At 40.5% G+C, this 20,891-nt stretch overlaps 1 protein-coding gene across 2 annotated transcripts in view; it reads right to left on the bottom strand.

Annotated features, from left to right (window-relative positions):
* The window catches only part of PRKCH (protein kinase C eta), a 347,816-nt gene that overhangs the window by 156,184 nt on the left and 170,741 nt on the right, over window positions 1-20,891 (bottom strand). For both annotated transcript variants that reach the window (XM_003924407.4, XM_074393154.1), the window contains exon 2: window positions 13,393-13,456. In XM_003924407.4, coding sequence (XP_003924456.2) covers window positions 13,393-13,456 — 64 coding nt within the window. The remainder of the gene's footprint in view (window positions 1-13,392; window positions 13,457-20,891) is intronic.

The following is a 20,891-nucleotide window of genomic DNA, read 5'->3' on the forward strand; positions in this document are numbered from 1 at the left end:
CTCCCTGCTTAAAACTACCCTATTCCTGCCCACCACGTAATGGCTTTGTTCTGTCTTGCTGTGTAGCAAATACATCCCATAATTCAAACTGTGCTATAAAAATCAGCCCCAGATCAAAAAGTGAGATCTTGTAGTGGATGCAGGAAGTCATGAAACTGACTGATTCACTGCTCCAATCACAGCAAACCCCTGACAAAGTAAATCTGGGATGTCAGGTCCATCACCAACAAAGAGGAGACCAACACTGATGGAGCCATGCCTGTCTACTAGAAAAACTGAGGAAATCTTCAAATCTTTCTGCAAAAATAACCCTGTTCAGGACAATGCTGAGAAAGTCAGCATGAAGTGGAAGCTGTTATCAAGCTTTCAAATCAGTCAGAGAAACACATACTGAGTTATGTGATCCGTTCTTGGTTCTAAGAATTAGCACGCAGGTGTCACTGGAACCCAAACACTGATAAATATAAGATGAATCAAATTTTCTTTCACAATTTTTGTTGCCATTTTAAAAAACAGAATATTAATCAAACCTTTTTAAAGGTATATACTATGAAAAAATTGTGGCTCCCATTTTAACTGGAACTACTTTCAATTGCCTTTTCCCGGTCTCAGTTACCCCAGGAAAAAGGAAATGTCTGTAACTTGTCTCCAGTCTAACAGTTGAGGGGCGGTAAAGCCAACATTCCCATCCTGATTTTATCGCTTTCAAGCCTGGCTTGAGTCTCCACATTAGCACTGAGTGTCTGCAGACATTAACAAGGCCTGTAGCCTTTGAGTCTCATTTGCCCCCCTAACAATGCAAAAACTGTAACCTGACCCTCGTCATAGCAGTTTAAAAGGTTCTTAAAAGAACACATTTGGGGTTTTTGTCAGCTCTTAAAAGACTACACCTAAGCAATACATTCCCCTATACATTTCTTCTCCATGTGTGTGTTTTTCAACTAGCATATCTCTCAACCACCAAAACTTTACGTTAATCAAGTTAGGCATAATTTAGGACACAACAGGGGTCTCCGAACATTAGAATCAGCCAAGGTACTTATCTAAATTCTGTTTTCTTGGCCTCTTCCCTAGAGATTCTCATTCAGACTGGGTCCTGAGAATCTATATTTTTCAAAATTCTCAAGTAATTTCATTGCTTTAAAACAGATCCTCTTGGCATTTCATATTATTTGAAGCTTCTGCTTTCAGTACTTGGTAAATCCCAAATCTTAGGATTCATATAATGGAAGCATCCACATTTACATGAAACAAGAATCATCATCAAAATTCAATAAGAAATAACCTTCCAAAAGTTACATATTAAGTCCCTACGAGGTACCCAGACTGAGCTCCAACCTACTTACATCTCCAGTTATTTAGTAGAGATGTATCACTAACATTTATTAAAACTCCTCAACAAATGATAGTTCACAACTCGCTCAAGAACAGAAGATTTGGCCAGGCATGGTGGCTCACATCTGTATTGCCAGCACTCGGGGAGGCCAAGGCATGTGGATCACTGGAGGTCGGGAGTTTGAGACCAGCCTGGCAAACATGGTGAAATTCCATCTCTACTAAAAATCCAAAAATTAACCAGGCATGGTGCTATATGCCTGTAATTCCAGCTACTCAGGAGACTGAGGCAGGAGAATCAGTTGAACCTGAAAGAGGTTGCAGTGAGCTGAGATCGTGCCACTGCACTGCAGCCTGGGTGACAAGAGTGAGACTTTGTCTCAAAAAAAAAAAAAAAAATTCCAGCTGTGCCGAAATTTTCTGACTATATTTTAGATGGGTGAGGTGCTCAAATAAGAGTAATTTCTTAATAATCCGTAACTAGAACCGAACTACAGCTAATTATATTTAGCAGTGCATGGACTTGTTACAGATTTCCAGACAGTTAATTTGAACTCTTAATGCTTATTAAGCTGGGAGTTGGCTCCCAATTTAGCTTGGAACAAAAAGAAACCACGATGGAATTCACAAAACTGGAGAAAGTTGTTATCATGAATTTGGAATGGTGCAAGTCATAAATAGATGTGATGCTGTGCTCTTCAAGCCCCTAAGGGGAAAGATATGCCCAGTGAGCCAAACGGTAAGCCAGCACCAAATGAAAGTGAGTATCACTTAAGTAACAAGGGTCTGCTCTTGAAAAGAGAAGTAACATTAGTGGGTACCAAAGTTGTGCCAACAACCATGTGGGCACCTCCCCTGACCTCAAGGCCCAGCTACACTCCTCTCCATGCTGCAATCCTTACGGTTTTTGTACTTCCTTTTCCCTCTCCCAACAGACAGATTCAAGGTCCGCTTCCTCCCTTTCTTCAGACCTCTGGCTCAAGTGACACCTCATCAGAGGGGCCTTCCCTGGCCACCTGATTTGAACAAAACAGCATACACATAAGCTCCATTTCTGTCCCCTTACTCTGTCTTATTTTCTCCATAGCATGCACCACCTGTGGAGGTACATATTATGTTAAGCTTTCTAATTGTTTATGTCTCCACATACACACCAAATTTTGAGTTCTGTGAGAATAAACCAGTGTCACTAGAAAGTACACAAATACACACATGCATTAATATATACATCCATTATATAGTTTTCTACATAAACACTCTGTGGGTGGGTGGGTGGGTAGGTGGGTGGCTGAGTGGATGGATGGATGGATGGATGGATAGATGGATGGATGGATGGATCCACTAAACCTAAGTGGTGATAACATACAAGTATTGCTTGATCCAGTACATTTTGTAAACAAATGAAAATTCCTAGAGGTAGCAACTGATTTTCTTCAAAATCCTATGAGAACTAAGTTTCCACTTACAAAATCTAAGGCAGCCTCTGACATATACAAAGAATGTGTCTGCAATCTCAGGCCACTGCTGTCCATGCCCCATACTCCCCTACAATTTCATGAATTTCATGCAGCGGGTCATCCACTGCTGACTTGAGAGCCAAACAGAAATCTCAAGTCACCAGGATGAAAGAGTGATGCTGAAGACAAGTTTCATGGGAGAAGAGAAGAAACAGGTCTTCCTACCTCCCACCTGTCCACTGACACAGGGTGTTACTAGGGAAAGCTTAGGAAAAGGGTTACCAAAGCAAGAGGCCTGCAAAACAGAAACTCTACTGTCTTGTTCATTTGAAACAAAAGAGTGGAGAGATAAGGGATTGCTGGAAATAAGATGGTAGTATAATGAAAACAGACCCCGGAGCAATTAACTTTTCTATCAAAAAATTAAATCGTTCTTGTTTTACCCAAACCTCAGTTCCATGAAGAGAATACCACATCACTATAATTTCAAGGAAAAAAGAATGAAGCTTAAAAAAAACCTAACAAATGAGTCAGCCTCTGTTCTTCCAGAACCTTGAAACTTTTGTCTACAAAAGGAGAATGTTAGTCAGTCAGGGAGTGCCATAGAAATGTGTCTCCTGAGATTCTGTCCATAGATTTTGAGCTGGTTTTGAGGTTCAGTTTTTAGTGCTTACAGCACTGACCACTTGCTCAGAAGCATTGTGATGGCCTTTTTCTGCTCAAATCAAGCAAAGGTTTAGCATGAAGCTATCTGTAAGAGGTAGCTCTAAAGCTAGAAACCACCACAAGCTTCTGAGTTGTTTTGGTCTCACTTCCTGACCTTATTTTTATGAGGACAGGCTTATAACAAAAACTGGCTGAGAAAGTACCTTGCCCAGTAAAAATAATAAAAAACAAAAAGAATGATAGTTTCAAAAAAAAATGACAACTAATTCTGTCACTGTATCACCTAATTGTACATTTTTTTTTTCTGATTATAACATACACAAATATGTGTCAGTTCCTTCTCCCTGTCGTCATTAAAATTTGAAGCACTGGGCTTTTGAAAGAACATTTAAAAAGATTAACCTAGAAATTATAAAATATTTTGGTCTGAGGACTCCTTTATAGTCTCAAAAAATATTAGGACTCAAAGAGTTTTGGTTTGTATGGGTTCTATTGATATTTGTCAAATTAGGAATTTAAATGGAGACATTTAAACATATTTATTCATTTACTAAAAATAATAACAATTCCATTACGTTAGTATAAACATTTTAATAAAAGATAACTACATTTTCAAACATCCCCGCACAGATGAAAAGAGTGGCATTTATTTTACAATTTGCAAATCTCTTTAATGTCTGACTTAAAAGACAGCTAGATTGTTATACCTGCTTCTGTAGTCAATCCATTGCAATGTTCTAGCTGAAATACATGAATACAGTCCAGCCTCGGACAAAGTAATTGTAAGATATATATTTTAATAGATTTTTTGGATAATTGCAGATATTCCTAATACTACATAACATTAAACAAGTAGTAGTTTCCCAAAAGTTGGTTGCAATATAAAACTGTATCAATGAACTTTTCCCACTTTTACATTAAAATCAATTAGTCTACCTTACACTTTCAAGGGATGCTTGACCCATACATTATTTTATAACATCTCATATTGGCCATGTGAAAATATGTGTTCACTGAATCATTGGAAGTCATCTTCTAAATGCTCACATATCTCATAACACAATTTTAAAAAATTACAACTGTTAATAACAACAAGCTCATGAGAAAAGACTAAGTACTGGGAAGTTGTTAAGCTTGCAATGGTGGATATAAACTTTCCAAAATTTTAATTATGGTTTGAAGGCTCTGATTTTTATCACTGGCACCAAATACTTGCAGTTGTTTTCCTTGAAGTAACAGGCTCAGTTCATTTGTTTTTTAGAAAATGTTTGACAAATTTGCAAGTACCATAGTATGGTTTGTCTGTCATTTTTTTCAAATTAAAAATGGTGTCCCATGCAAAAAGTGGCTAGCTCAGCTAACAACTTAATCACACAAGTGCTTTTCCTTGAGACACGATGGTATTTCAGTATGAAGCAGAAATGCTTTTAGCATATTTCCCATTTTGTCACACAGAATGTTACAAAGATACATAGTCAAGGGTTGAGCTTTAATAACATGAAAAATGTTTACTGTTCCATCAAACATATTCTTAAGTGAAAATAGCTTTTTTCCTCCTGCAAGTGACCATCAAGAATACAATGATGACTTTATAGTTTGGTGCCATGGTTTTACCCACCATTTCTCTTTTGCACCATTGGGGCAAATGCCAAACAGTTGGGGGGAAAGGGATGAATCACATCTTCGTATCATAAGGAAAAAAGTTTTGAACTGAAGACTTCCTGAAAATATGTCTGGAACTCTCAGAAATCTGCAGGCTCTCACTTTGAGAACGAATTTGAAAATTTCCAACAAAGCCACCACTTAGTTTTTTTCATTCATAGTCAGGCAAAACAAGAGAAGTAGGTACAGTGAAGCCAATGATGACTGGGGTATAAACAGGCAAATATAGCTATCATACCACCCTATGCTGAAATCACTGATTGTATATTTATCTTCTGAGTTCTAACTTAAGATGTACATTAAGAGAACCTACTGACAGCAAAACTTGAGCAAATCTTAAACTCAATCTGCCTAGAGTTTTCTGGCCCATTCATGCCTGATGTAGGAGAATGCTGCACCTTTCCTGGGTGAATGTTGGCCCTCAGGTTTTAGGAGGAACCCAAGGGAAGCCTTGCAAAAGGACATTATCCCAAAAGACAAGACTCTCTGGAGGGTGGGATTATACTACCCTGAGGACAGTTTTCCTCTAAGATGAAATAAAGAAAAAAAAAAAAAAACTAAAATGCTGCACCCCACAGTCCTCTAAATAGCTGGATATTACAGAAAAATCTTGGATCTCAGCACTGCAATCTGAGCTTGTATCTGGGCTCTGCCACTTAATATCTAGGAAAGACCATAGCAAATTAGCATCTCTGAGTCTGGTTTCCATTTGCATACTGAGAATTACACCAGCCTCAGATATTTGTTATAGAGAGAAAATGAAATAATGTATAGCATGGTATGAACACGTAGAGGTACTCAATTACTAGGTAAAAGACTATCCTCTACAGAAAACAAAATAAAATGAGGGCTCCCATTGCTATTTGCTAAATTGCAAGACTACTCCAATGTCTGGTCCTAAGAAGGCATTCAACAAATGAGCTGGATATTATGGAGAAGAGGAATGAGCCTCTTGTGACATGGGATAATTAGTCTCAATTCTTTAAAAACATCATTTGTCCCTTTCCAGTTCCTCTTCTCTATTCCCGTGATTCCTTTCTTTCTCTCCTTTCCTGTCTTCAGCCTGATAGCCACAACTGCTCAAACCAGCAAACACACACACACACACAAACTAAAGTGGTCACTCATTCTTCAGGCTAATGTGCCAAAAGAATAAACTTTTTTAAGTTAAATTTTTAAAAAATTAAATCAACAAATTGTCACCAGGCTTGAAACCCGAGAAAGGGATGCTGTAAATCAACTACCAGCAGAGATCCATTTTTTCTCTTGAAACGTGACATGCCTCAGAAGTGTTAGACACAGTGGGTAACTGTGGGCTGCAGCTTCAAAGCAGTAACACATGCTTCATCTGCCTGTTGGTCCATGTGCCACAATGATTTAGCAGAGAACATAATTATTTGTAAATCAGTGGGTTTGACACAAGAAACGTGAGCTAAAAACCTAGGCAGTGGTACAAAAAGAAAAGATCAGACTCTTATTCTGCACCACTGTGCACTACCTTAGTAGAAAGAAAAAGCAGATGCCAAAATTCAAGTGCCTTCCCATCGTCTGCCCAGGAGAAATGTATATCCGTTCCAAGCTATATATTAAATGTCTCTAATAAGGGAACAAGTCAAGGTTTTAGCAGAAGTGAAGGGCCTCTTTTTCTAAAGAAGCTTCGAATTCACAAATAGCAGGTTCTTTGTCAGGGTTTTGCTTTTGAGGAAGTTTTTCTTCCCCCAAAACTGGTATAAATTAGAATACCTTTGTGTTTGCTTTGGGAACTCTGGGGAAGTAACATGTACACTAAGAACTCTTGTCTTACTATCTTTATAAAGATATTTCTACGATTAATACTTCTGATTTACTTTATTCTTTTAGGAAACTATGTTAAAATTAAACTTTGCAAGTGCAAAATGTTACGTAAGTGTCAGTAGGAGATGATCTACTTGTCATTCATTGTGAGTGAGAACTTTATGATGGAACAAAAGGAATTCTCTTACTCACACCTTCCTACCTGCAGTTTTTGACTCACAGCTTATTATTTATTTGGCACTTTAAAAAATCTTTCTGCAGCACTGCACTTTAGTCATCTAAAATTTTTAACTTACCTTTTCATAATACATAAAAATTGAGAATTATGGATAAAATATATACACTTAAAAATCCTCCAGCTTTAATTTGTAAATGAAAACAGGTAACATGTTCAAGTTCAAGCACCGTTTTGATGTCATAACCCAGATTCTGGTTTTCAAAAAGCAGATATTCTTGAAATTTGTCATTTTATTTTACTTTTTAGCTTATTAATGAAAATTTCAAACACACACAAAAGTGGAATGGTATAACAAACCACATGCAACATATAACCATCACCCAGCTTCAGTAAACAACTCATGGCTAATCAGTTTCAACTCTATCCCATCCCCTTTGCCTAGCTCTGCATTATTCTGAAGTAAATCCCAGATGTGGTATCATATCATCAGTAAATACTTTTAAGTGTATTTCTAATGAATGTTCTTTTTGTTTTAAGCAACCACAATACCACAATCACACCTAAATAACATCAACAATTCCAAAATGTCATCACAGATCCAAGCACTGTTTCCATTTTTTCACCTGCCTCCTGGGAGTTAATGTTTCTTTTATAATTTGTCTTTGAATTGGGATAAAAGGTGGTCCATATATTGCAAATGATTAATAGGTCTCTCTCTTGTTATTTTGATTCTCTTTCCTTTACTTTTTTCTTCCAATGTGTGGTAGAAGAAATCAAATCTCTTTTCTTGTAAAATTTTTCCACAGTCTAGATTTTGCTGATTACATCCCATGGTGTAATTTAAAATGCTCCTCTGTCCCCTGTATTTCCACTAAACTGGTAGTTGGATCTGGAAGCCTGGCTGGACTCAGGCTTGATTTTTTTGGCAAGACTACCTCAACTTCTTGGCAAGATCATGATGTTGTGTGGGCTTCCATCAGGAGACACATCATGTCTGGTTGTTGCTTTGTGGGCCAACCATTTAAGTTTGAGTTTCCATGATTCCAAGCAAACTTCATTTACTGCAAATTATGTTCCCTTTGAATCATAAAATCTTACACCATATTTCTTAATAGCATAATAATCCAGCTACGTCTTTTTGTTCTCACACAGAATGATGTCATACTTTTCTTTCTGTTATTTCTCTTCCAATTAAAGCAGTTATGAATTTCATTTAACGCATTTTCATCTGTTTACATTGTTTCAATCTATTTTTTCTTTTTTTCTTTTTCTTTTTTTTTTTTTTTTTGCCACTCTGCTCTTCCAGTTAAAAACTAATCCAGCATAGTGACAATCACATACATGGCCACAATGTCAGCATCTAAAGGCTACGTTAAAAATCCAGGGCTGTTTCATCACTACAATAATTTCAATTTGATCAGACTTCAGATCCAGTTCTTAGCTCCAGAAAGACTTAGTTAGAATGGAATAAAGATTGACATTAGGCAGATTTTTCAAAATAATAAATCATTTTTACTTCTGCCTCAGTACCTAGGGGAATTCTGCACATGATGGAGAGTGACAACACCTTTAACAAGATGAACAACAGGGAGGGGTTTCTGATCCCATTGATAACGTTACACATTGAGATCTGTCAGACTTCCACAAAGCAACGATTGTAAAAGAGTTTTTCTTGATCATCTAAGTTCAATGAAGACCCCTCCCTGTAGGTATTGGGTAGTTTCATCTGTTCTTTTTACCCCAGCATTAAGCATACACCTGTACACAGTATACTGTGTCATCAAACTTTGAAGAAGCCACTATTACCACCAATCCAAACATTACTTTTCAGTTTTTTGTGTTCCATTCTCTCTTCAAACTCCATTATCAAACATTTTGGTGCCAATTTGGAAGATAGTAAACCATCTGGTGAAACAGTCCCTGGCATACAGTAAGCACTCAGATACTAATGAACAAGTAATATATTAGCAAAATGGGTGTTCGGTAAGTAAACCTTCAACATAGTTTTGGTTGGTTTGATAAATTATAATCTATGAGCCAAAGTCCTTAAATGCTAATGCTCCACAGAGCTCCCTCTTTATCCATGTGCCTGTCTTCCACCTGGCACCTGGAGCTACATCTCAGGCCCAGGCATCTTTCCAAACTCTGGAATCTTATTTCCAATTTCTCCTAGACATCACAACTTAGATTTCCCACAAGCACCCCAAACTCCACTTGTCCAAAGCGGAATTAATCATCTTCCCCCAGTTTCTACCCCAGTAGATGACTCTGAGGCACCAACTGAGCATCATCTGAGACTCCTTTTTCTTCATCCTCACATCCAATGGATTGCCAATTCCACTGATGTTACTACACAGACTCTCAAAACTCTCAAAACTCCTCTCCACCCCTACATATTCCAACTTAATTCAGGCCCTAATAATCTTGCCCTGAGACAACCTTTCGAGTCTCTTTAATGGTTCTCCACACCTTAAATCTACTCTTAACACCCCTTTCCCACCCTTGAACTTACTGCCACCAAATCAGATCTCTGCTTAAAACCTTTCACTGGTACCCCATCGTTTCTACTAGCCTAAAAGTGGTGTGAACGTGCAATTTGTTGTCTGACCTATCACCCTTTTGAAAGTGAACGGTGACACTGTTGTATAATTATTCTGGTGTAACTAACAAACTCGGCCTGTCCTGAGAAAGCCCACACATAAGCCCTCCCAAATTTCTGGCCACATCCCACCATCCCACATCCCCATCTTCAGCTCCTCCATAGCCCCCACATTTAGCACCTCCACACTCCTTTTCGCTTCTTGTACAAACTGTCTCCCCATCTTGAACTCTGTTCCCCTCTAGGCATCGTCCTATTTATCATTCAGACTTGCTTTAAACATCACCTCCCCTGACAAGCTTTCTCTAAATCCTTCTAGCCAAATTGATTACATAGTCCCATGCTCATTGGACTTATTCCTGCCATGGGACCTGGCTCCCTGCAGTGCACACATAATATGTATCTGCCTTCCCTCCTATGAGCTCCTGTGAGAGTGTCTATGTCTTGTTCATCTTTATCTCTACAGCATCTATGACATGATTATAGGTCTGCACCCAGCATATTTTTCTCATGTCATTTCTCAGTCATGTCTTACATTTAACAAAAATGTTTGCCTGAGCTAATTCAGTATAATTAATGAAAGATGAAAAAATGAGAGCGAACAAGTTAAGTAGCAGTCAGTAGCCCCAATACCAGTCCCGTATATCATAGACCACAGCTCAATTTAAGTAATTTTTTTTTAAAGGAGAGCTTGGAGATTATAGAATGTGAGCTTATCGCAGAACCTCCATAAGCAGAACCTCCTGATCATGAAAACAGGCATGGAGATAAGCCAACATTATGCCAGTCATTATCCAAGAAATTCTTGAGTCTTCTTATATAAAGTCAAGTCTTCTTCTTTTCTGAGACAAGGTCTCACTCTGTCACCCAAGTTGGAATGCGGTGGCACAATCTCAACTTATTGCAACCTCTACCTCCCAGGCTCAGGCAATCCTCCCACCTCGGCCTCCCGAGTAGCTGAGGCTACAAGGTGTGCACCACCACATCTGGTTAATTTCTGTATTTTTTTGTAGAGACGGTATTTCACCATGTTGCCCACGCTGGTCTCACACTCCTGAGCTCAAGTGATCTGCCTGCCTCAGCCTCCCAGAGTGCTGGGATTACAGGCATGAGACACCATGCCTGGTCTAAAATAAAGTCAATGTTAAGATAAAACAAACCTGCTGAGTATACAAGATGGTACCAGGACAGGGATGGGAGAAATGACTGGGATCTCCTTGCTATGACAATAGGAACATGGAAATTAAAACCCCATTAACAAACCTTCACATTGTACTTTACAGTTTGCAAAGCACTTCCCTATCTATTATATCATCTGACTTTCAAGACAATCCTGTGAGACAGACTGAGGATCAGCCAACATTTCCTGAGCTTTGACAATGCCTCCAGGATGCCTGGACAATGCCCTTTTCATAGTCCAAAACACACTGGGCAGGCCTGACCCTACACTGCTTTTCCACGAAGGCTTTCAGTATCCAAGATGGGAACCAGAGCTCCTAATATTCGACAGCCAACCTGTCATATTATGGCTGGGCATAATCTAAGGTGACTTCCAGGAGCAAGGCCAAGCTAGGGACATGCTCACAATGCCAGGCCCAGGTTTCTGCCACAGCTGTGACAGGTACATGGGAGGGGAGGGGGGCTCCATTTCCTTCTTACTTAACACAAACAGAAAGGGAGCCATCACATCCTCTGCTTGTGACAAGGGAGCGGTGTTTTAAAGGCAGCAGCAACAAGCAAGCTCAAGCTGAGCCCCAGTCTAGGAGCCAAACTGGAAAAACAATGCACCCACAGAGACACAGAGAACAGATCTGGAGTTCCTAAAATATATCCCACCCATAGATTTCAACGTTAAAATGTCAGCATTAGAAGTCTATTTCTCATGGATAAAGCAGCTCTTCCAGCATCTTTTAAAATATGCAAACACACCTAAGAGGAGCAGAGGACTAAGACATCAATCTCTATCACTTTAGTGTGAATTAGCCTATGAATTCACTGTCTTCCTTATCAGCAACTCTTTCTGGACAGGGACCACTGGACTTCCTACTGCAGTAAGAGACAACTGTAGGCAGAAAGGACTAGCTTAAAGCAAAGGTGGAAGTGCCAAAGACAAACTTATCTCACAATTTTACCCAAGGTCAGCTCTGAAAGAAACAATTGCAATGACCTAGTAAGAACTCACCCCCAGTATGACTTACTATTTCATTCTTCTTATCACTGAAACTAAGAAATAAGTACAATGAGAACAACCAGATGTATTTGGTAAGCATTTAGTCCTACAGAGTTGGCATGGCTCTAAAAAAGTCATGTAATGATTATGGCACAGTCAGACCTGGTCTAACATGCATCACCTTACTTCACCGGTCCCTTATAACTTAATGCAGAGAGGTGATTCCACTCATTCAGAATCTTACCCACTCCTCCTTCTGGCCTCTTTTCTCACTGCTGTGTTTCTTTCTACCATGGTTGATCCATGTTCTATGTGCATAATGGCAATGTTTTATCAACAATGTTCCATAATACTACATTCATTTTATTTGACTAGGCTAGAAACAGACTCATTTTTCTCTGTACATAAAAGATACCAAGCAAAGCAAAAAGATACAGAGTAATTGGAACTCTCATACAATGTTGGTAGGAGCGCAATAAAACCACTTTGGAAACCATTTGGTTTAACATACACCTACGTTTTACATGCAATTCCACTCCTATGTAATCAATCAAGATAAATGAAAGTGTTATATCAAGAAAAATTTATGTGTAAGAGGGTTGATAAAACCACTGTTCATAATAGACAAGAACAGAAAAAACCCCAAAAGTCCACCAAGAGGAGAATGGGTAAACAAATAGGTGCTACATTTATATAATGCGATTTTACTCAGAAACAAAGTGAAAAAAATACTGATACAGACAATGATATGAATCTTCTTGAAAGTACGCTGAGTGAAAGAAACCAGACACAAAAGAGAACATACTGTATATTTCCACCTAAATGAACTTCTAGCATAGGTAAAACTAACCTATGGTGAAACAAAGCACTTTATGTATTGCCTTTGCGAGCAGGGGATTAAAAAGGGTACAGGGAAATGTTCACAATAACAGAAATGTCCTGTATCTTGGACTGGGCTGTTGGTTACGCAGTTATATGCATCTGTCAAAATTCAAATTGTTTACTTCTGATCTTTCATTTCAGCCCCATATAAATTTTACCTCCATTTAAAAAATATATTGGATGAGGGTATAGGGAGTATGGTAGCCAGAGATAGGATCGGAATCCCTTACAGGTCACGAATGAGACAGAGATTACGAAGAACATAACTGGATCCCTAAATTTCTTTTGTAGACGTTCACGGGCAAACTAAATGTTGGCACAAAACCAAAGATCTAAAGTAGAGTTCCATAGTCATGAACCAAAAAGAGGCAAAAACCATTCAGCTACAATGACACTGGATAAAAACAAAACCTTGGTGACTGTGTTAAATGAAATGTGAGATTGCCAGATTAAACAAATATATTTAATTTGGCAACCTAAACCAACAGACCACTGGGCAACAAAACACTAGCCAGCCCAACTTAAGAAAGTGATTCTTTTAAGCATCTCTTACAACATGCTCTTTTTAATAATTTCCATGATAGAAATTCCTACTGAGTATAAACTGAGACTACATGTATTCTGGAAACCACCCAAAACTCATTCTTACCTTCAGTGAAACTCCCTGTAAGGGTTATTACCACAAATACTTTCCCTTCTGGCTCAAGATCCACCTAGAAAGAGAAAAAAAAATTATATATTATATTTTAGTATAAAAATACTTTTTGTGGGCCTTAAACAATTCATCACAGAAAGGCCTAATGTGTAAATCACAGCCACAAATCAAATAAATCTAAGTCTTTCATTAAACAGTAGAGGGGCAGGGAAACAAGTAAAACCTCAAAAAACTGTAAAGATTGAAAGGCAAATCTAAAAGAAACTGCATTTTTTTCAGTTTCCTTCCTCTTGAATTTTATTCTCCCCCATTTTATTCTCTCACATTGTTTCTGAATTTTATTCTCCCCCATTCTATATTCATAATATAGAATGGCACTCCATATACTTGGTGATTGTTTTTGAGACCTCCATATCTCATGCATATGGCTTATAAGAGCAGCGTTTTACTAAGCCACATGGCAAGAATATGACATAGAGAAATAATGAAGATACAAGGTAATGAACACATGTAGCTTGGTCAACTGCAAATTTTTAGTTTTATGGAGTAAATAGTATAAAGAGTCTCTGCTGTATATTTCTACCGAAGTCTAGGCAATCTTAAGGAAGCACTGGGGAAGGAAGTTTAGGAGCCTTGCATTCACTACTCTTTTTGTTTGTTTGAGAGGGAGTTTTGCTTTGTTGTTGAGGCTGGAGTGCAATGGCATGATCTCAGCTCACTGCAACCTCCACCTCCTGGGTTCACGCAATTTTCTGCCTCAGCCTCCTGAGTAGTTGGGATAATAGGAGTGTGCCATCACACCTGGCTAGTTTTTGTATTTTTTAGCATAGATGGAGTTTCACCATGTTGGCCAGGCTCATCTCAAACTCCTGACCTCAAGTGATCTGCCCGCCTCAGCCTCCAACAGTGTTGGGATTACAGGCACGAGTCACAGTGCTGGGCTGCTACTCTTGACTAGTCATGCGAGTATCAACATAACCTGAAATTACCTATTAGCTGAAATATCAAGACATGCACCTTGAAGTCTTCTCATGTGGTCTCATCTTCTGCATATACTCCAGTTTCCTAAAGACCCCATGCAGCATGGCCCCCAGGATGAACAGCACCCTCCAGCTCTCTTCTGATCACCACTAGCTTAGGTGGGCAGACTCCCCTCTTCCTACCGGATGCTAACCTCATTATTCATGAACACCTCTAGGCCTTGCATTATGAGTCCCTTGTGGACTCAAATACATGAATTTACAATTGTTCTTAAATAAATCTTTTCAGATTCAGCCTGTGGCTCCATTTTTATCTTATTTCTCTCTCTCTCTTTTTTTTTTTTTTTTGGCTGTGGCTCCATTTCTGCCTTTGACCTGTCATCTGAAGAGAAGCTAGACCTATAGAGAAGCTTGAGTAGAGACACAGATGATCATTTTTGGTCAAACAGGTAAATTTAAATAAACTGCAAATAAGTCACATGGTACAGTAGAAAGAGCCCCCTACTAGACCAGGACATGAACTCTAGTCTGATTCTGCCACAGCTGGTTCGGGACACTGGGCAAGGTCCTTTACCATGCTGAGCCTTACTCTTCCAATTTGAAAAGTCTATGACATCATTAATTAGCATTTCTTTTTTTTTTTCTTTTCTTTTCTTTTTTTGAGACAGGGTCTCACTGGCTCCCAGGCTGGAGTGCTGTGGCACAATCATAGTTTACTGCAGCCTTGAACTCCTGGCCTCAAGTGATCCTCCTGCCTTAGCCTCCCAAGTAGCTACCACTATAGGATGTGACACCATGCCCAGCTTGCTTGCTTATGTATATATGAATATCTGTATGGAAGTATGTATGTATGTAGAGACAAGATCTCGCTATGTTGCCCAGGCTAGTCTCAAACTCTTAGGCTCAAGCAATCCTTCCACCTCAGCCTCCCAGAGCACTGCGATGACAGGCATGAGCCACTGCGCCTGGCATCGACCTAGCGTTTCTAACATAGCCTCCACACATGATCTCAAAGATTCTTTTTTTTTTTTTTTTTTTTTCTTTTGAGACAGGGTCTCCCTCTGCCACCCAGGCTGGATTGACAGCTCATTGTAGCCTCTACCTCCTGTGCTCAAGTGATCTTCCTGCCTCAGTCTCCCAAGTAGCTGGGACCACAGGCACATGCTAACATGCCTGACTTAGACAGGGGGTTTCATCATGTTTCCCAGGCTGGTCTCAAACTCTTGAGACCAGGCAACACCACTGCCTCAGCCTCCCAGAGTGCTGGGATTACAGTTGAGAGCCACCATGTCCAGCTGATCTCAAAGATTCTTAACAGTATTATTTTCTTTTTTAAAAAAATTGTATCTACCCATGACAAAAGCCCCCTGAATGCACTGGACTTACCCTAGGTCACCACCACACCCTGACTGTATACTTTTCCAAAATAAAAGATGCCTGCTTTGTTCCAATTCAGAAAGCTTTATCTGTATAACAACCTATTCTTACAACCCTCTCTTTCTCTGCATAAAACCTGTTATCAACGTGGTTACCACACTATAAATCACCTCCCTGTTCAAATCAGCTACTTGCATCATGACTACTTTTAACAATATCCTCTTAAACTATCTTAACACCATTTGTGAACCTTTATAGAATAGCTCCGAAAATAGAGCTCTCCAGAGAGATGACTAAACAGGATATCAACCTCTAATTGTCTCCACTCTCTGCCTTGACTTGTTTCAAGTCAAAAATACGTAATTTTAAAAAGCCACTCCCTCACCTTCAATACAAAGGCCTGCCAGAGAATACGTACATACACATACATTCGACCTCACAACATGAACTACTGCTGGCACAGGCGGAGTTACTGCCTGGCCGCCTCCTGCAGCCCACAACCAGCCCGTAAACTCCCTTCAATACTTCCCTGAGGGCCCACAAAGGCCTTTCCACCTTAAGATGGCTCAGGAGCTCCTCTGACAGACAGCAGGAGACTCCACCACTTTGAAGCAGGAGCTCTCACCAGTAGAACAGGTTTCCTTCCACATTTTTGACCCATGCCACCCATCGTGGTGGAAAAGCCAGATTTAAACACAGTCTTAAAGTGTTGTCCATCTAGGGCCGATGTAGTGAGACACTGGACCTTAGAACAGGGTGTTACAAACCGCAGGTTGGAACTTTTTAGAGAGACATGAAAGCAATTTAGTGGGTTGCACGCAATGGGGATTTTTTTTTTTTTTTTTGAGAGTGAGTCTCCTCTGTCACCCGGGCTGGAACACCTCTGGGGTTCAAATGATTCTCCTATCTCAGCTTCCCACATAGTTGGGACTACAGACACGCACCACCACACCCAGTTAATTTTCGTAATTTTAGTAGAGACGGGGTTTCACTGTGTTGACCAGGCTGGTCTCAAATTTCTGACCTCAGGTGATCCGTCCACCTCAGCCTCCCAAAGTGCTGGGATTACAGGTGTGAGCCACCACACCCAGCCCACAATAGGGATTTTTAAGTAGAATCAAAACAGAACAGAAAATATAAACATGTCACAGGTAGTAAGGAAAAGCACTGTTTCATGTAACTTTTGTGTGTAGTTTTGTATACATATAAGAGGGTGCACTGGGTTTTAATGTGAAGATGTATTCCTTACTGTGTCACAGAGAAACAGTTTGAAAAACATGGCTTTCAAGGTTATCCATTCTTTCTATCCACTGGTAATGGGCTGTTATCATTTATGCGTGGTAGTTGTACAGCCAAGTCACTACTTTAACAGCTGGCCTATTTCATTCCTGTACATCACAGACAGATCTTTCTCTATGAACACAAATGCATCAAGATAATAATTTCCACTCATTTACCTTAGTTTTGTCCTCCACAGCTCCAGTGGACACTGTCTCTAGCTAGAATATCCATTCCACCTTCTGGGAATAACACTTGAGCTTTATTTGAGAACCACCCCTCCCTCACATGTAGTCCAGATGGCTCATCTGGGATTCTGCCCCTAGCACCAGAGTAGACATGTGACCAGGCTGAGCAGATCAGAGCACTGAACTCTGCACAGCTGGCCTGGAGCAGGCACATTCCTTCCATCTGGCTATCAGTATAACTACAACTCCCTACCCTCAGCACCTACTGGTTCAGGTTTGGGCACAAAAATCCAAGTAGGTCCAACTAGGAATCCTCGATCTACAAGGAAGGGACAAGATCTTGCTTCTGCTAAACTTCAATCTGGAAGGACACAAACTTGGGAGTGTCTGGCACTTGTGTGGTCCCCTCACTGAGCTGCACAATGACGCGAACGAAGAAAGGGAGGTGAGGGACGGAAAGAGACCAGCTCTTCATGACATCATTTAAACCCTTAGATCAAGCCCTGCTTGATTCTTTGAGATTTTTTTGTTATTTTAGCCTATAAATTCCTTTGGTCTTAGTTTGAGTAGAGGTTTCTATCACTTGCACTCAACAAACATATCCAAATTGTCAGCCAAAGAGAATATGTCAAATATTTGACAACGATTATCACATCCCTCTATACCCTCTAACATTCATGCCATCTCCTGCAGTCTGCCTTCCTGTGGCCCACCAGCTCCGAAACAGCTCCGGCAACTCTTATCACATCCTGCTTCAGATATAAAGATGTGTCTGTCCTCATCTCAGTTGATCTATCTGCTCCATCTGATCTTGACAGCTTCCTCTTCATGAATCTCTCGTTCCTTGCTTCTAGGACACCACCCTTACCTGGCCATCCTCTCATTCCTGAGCCCTGTGTTTACCCAGCAGTCCACACCAGAAGCCCAGCTCCTCAGCATGGACATGCAATCGCCATCAGATCCCAACAAGCCCGCTCTCTAAGTATCTCCTAAATCCACTCCTGCTCCAGTCCTGCTGCCATGGCTCATCTGGCCTCCCTTAATGGACTTCTAGTTGGCTTCTATCTCCAGACGACCATCCTCCAGCTGCTGCCAGTGACAAGTTTCAAAAATTAAAATCTGGCCATGTGGCTTCCTTAATTAGAAACCATACGTGTTTCCTTTCCACGTTAAGGTTCAAATTCTTTTGCCCAACACATAACCCTAGACACTATACCCCTCCTACCTTTCAGCCTAAGCTCTTCCCACCACTCCAGCTGCATACAACCTGTATCCCCATCTCTTAATTCTTGTACACTCTCCAGCAAGGCATGTTATTTCATTTATTCTAAGAGAGCAAGCAAACATATTCTGAATCAAGCAGCATACTGGTGAACATAGTCAAAATTATGAAAATTACGCATTACCCATCTGTAGCTTATTGCCCGGTGATTTGGGGCATGTGATATTTCTGGCTGGAAACCCTTTCTTCCTTTTTTTAACTTGTCAGACTCCTACGTGTCCATCAATTTGGGACCCACCTGTATAGGGGGACCTTCCCAAACCTCTTTTAGACAGGCGGGCAACTGCACAACTGTTATGGAGATCACTGCTGAACCCACATCATGTTATAGTCATTATGTCCTGTCCCTGAAGACCCCACCTTGCATATAAGGGGACAAAAATGGTTTGTGGAACAAATCAGTAAATAAAATAGATCTGGGTATCCCAAACTCTTCCAGGAACTTTATGTAGAATATGATTTTCTCTTCCTTCACCATTCTGGTCATTTCATGCCCCAATTTATCCACACCCCCATTAAAGGGTAAAATCAACCTGAGCGTGTGACCTGACCTTCTGAAGTGAGAGTGAGATTATCACTAACGTTGATCTTGACAGTGACACTGCCCGTTACCGATGGAGTGAGACTGCATGGGTGCTCTAAGAAGCCTCAGTGACCCAGGCTGAGCTTGCAATCATCTAAAACCTCTGCATCTTTTCTATGTGCTATAAGGCTTTGCTTCCCACACCCTGTGCTTGTGCAACGGGTAGGCTCAAAACCTTCACGAAAACCTAAGTGCTTCATTTTTTTGTTCTGCACTATTTTGGCTTGTTGTTCCAGGTCGCAGAGTTCACTGGATCCCAAATTCAGTTCATTCACTCCCCTTCTCAGTTTTATGGATCCCCAAATCAAGGCCTCAGGCTAGCTATGTCATCAGCTAAATGCACTGACATAGTGTCCAAGAGAACAGAGCTGAGGTCAGTCTAGGGCAGCCTCATATAGAAATGAATGCACTTAGTATTCTTACTGTAAAACAGTTATTCAAGGAGCAGTAAATACACTAACCCCCTGCCCTACAGATCACTTCTCTTGGTAAGAAGAACAACTCCTGGGCCCTTGTTGAAACTCTGAAAACACTGGTCTTTTAAAAAATGTGATTCTTATACACAAGCAGACAAATGAACAAAAGTATAAAAACTCAGTGTCAACAAATGGTGCTAGAACAATTGGATATCCATCCCCAAAATAATGAATCTCAACCCATACGTTGTAACTTACACCTAAATTAACTCAAAACAGCTCAGAGAACAAAATATAAACAACAGCTTCAGCCTTTAGAGTTCATTATGTTGTTTCTACTATTCTGTTCTACACTCTGAGTCCCCGAAGATCATCCCCGTGTCTGGTTCACAGCAGCCACTTGGGAAAGCATTTCTTGGCTAAATGGTTCCCAATGTGCGTCCTCAGAGCCATCTACCCACTGAGTTCTCGTGCCAAGTAACCTCTTCCTCAGAGAGCCATCACTGTTGAACTCACGTGAATCCCTGTGGCCTCAGACACTACACTCCCCGTCTGAACTTATCCCCTATCTCCCACCTTGTGGCTAATAGCAATGCCAGAGAAGACCTGGGTCCTGGTGCTCTTCCCTGACCAGTCTGTGACACCAGGAAGGCCATTCAACCTCTTTTACCACCAAATCACAGGGAGGGATTCAATATATAGATTCCCAGGCCCCACAGGTGATCTACTGATTTTGAATTTTCTGGGGCAAGGGAATGGGGTCTAGGCATGTGCTGTTTTAAGTTCTATGAGTGACTTTGATATAGGCAGCCCACAAACCACCATCTGGGAAGCCTAAGCTAGATTCTCTCTAAGGGACTGATTCCAGCTTTAAAGGGCTCCAATCCCATGTTTCCTCCTAAAGCTTCCAGTGGTCATCACTGAATCACTAGAACCACATTCTTCTGGGTTCCCAGGCTTAAGATCCTGGAGACAGGCTGACTCAAGGCACTGTGACCGTCTGTTCTGCCCTTCGTTCCTTCCATCACTCTAGGATCCCTGTCACTGCAGGACTCCTCCCTCATCCTTTCTCCTGTAGTCATGGGACACACCATCAAAAACCACCAGCCTTTTCTAAAGTGCTACTCTCATCCGCTTCCCCTCCAAAGCCTCCACTGGCTTCCCAGTGTCTTCAGAATAACACACCCTGCTCCACCTGGGCTCCCCTTTTGCTGCCTCCTCACTCATCTATCCAAACTTCGTTTTCAAAATTCTCTTCCTTCCATTATCACTTTGGAAAGTTAAAATATAAAAAGAAGAAAAAATCATCCCTTTTTAAAACCTGCTCTCCTAGCCAGGCCCGTCTCCTGGCTCTATCATTCAGCCACACCTTTGCACATGCCGTGTTCT

This window comes from Saimiri boliviensis, chromosome 2 (assembly GCF_048565385.1).
Source record: "Saimiri boliviensis isolate mSaiBol1 chromosome 2, mSaiBol1.pri, whole genome shotgun sequence".
Classification (NCBI taxonomy): Eukaryota; Metazoa; Chordata; class Mammalia; order Primates; family Cebidae; genus Saimiri; species Saimiri boliviensis.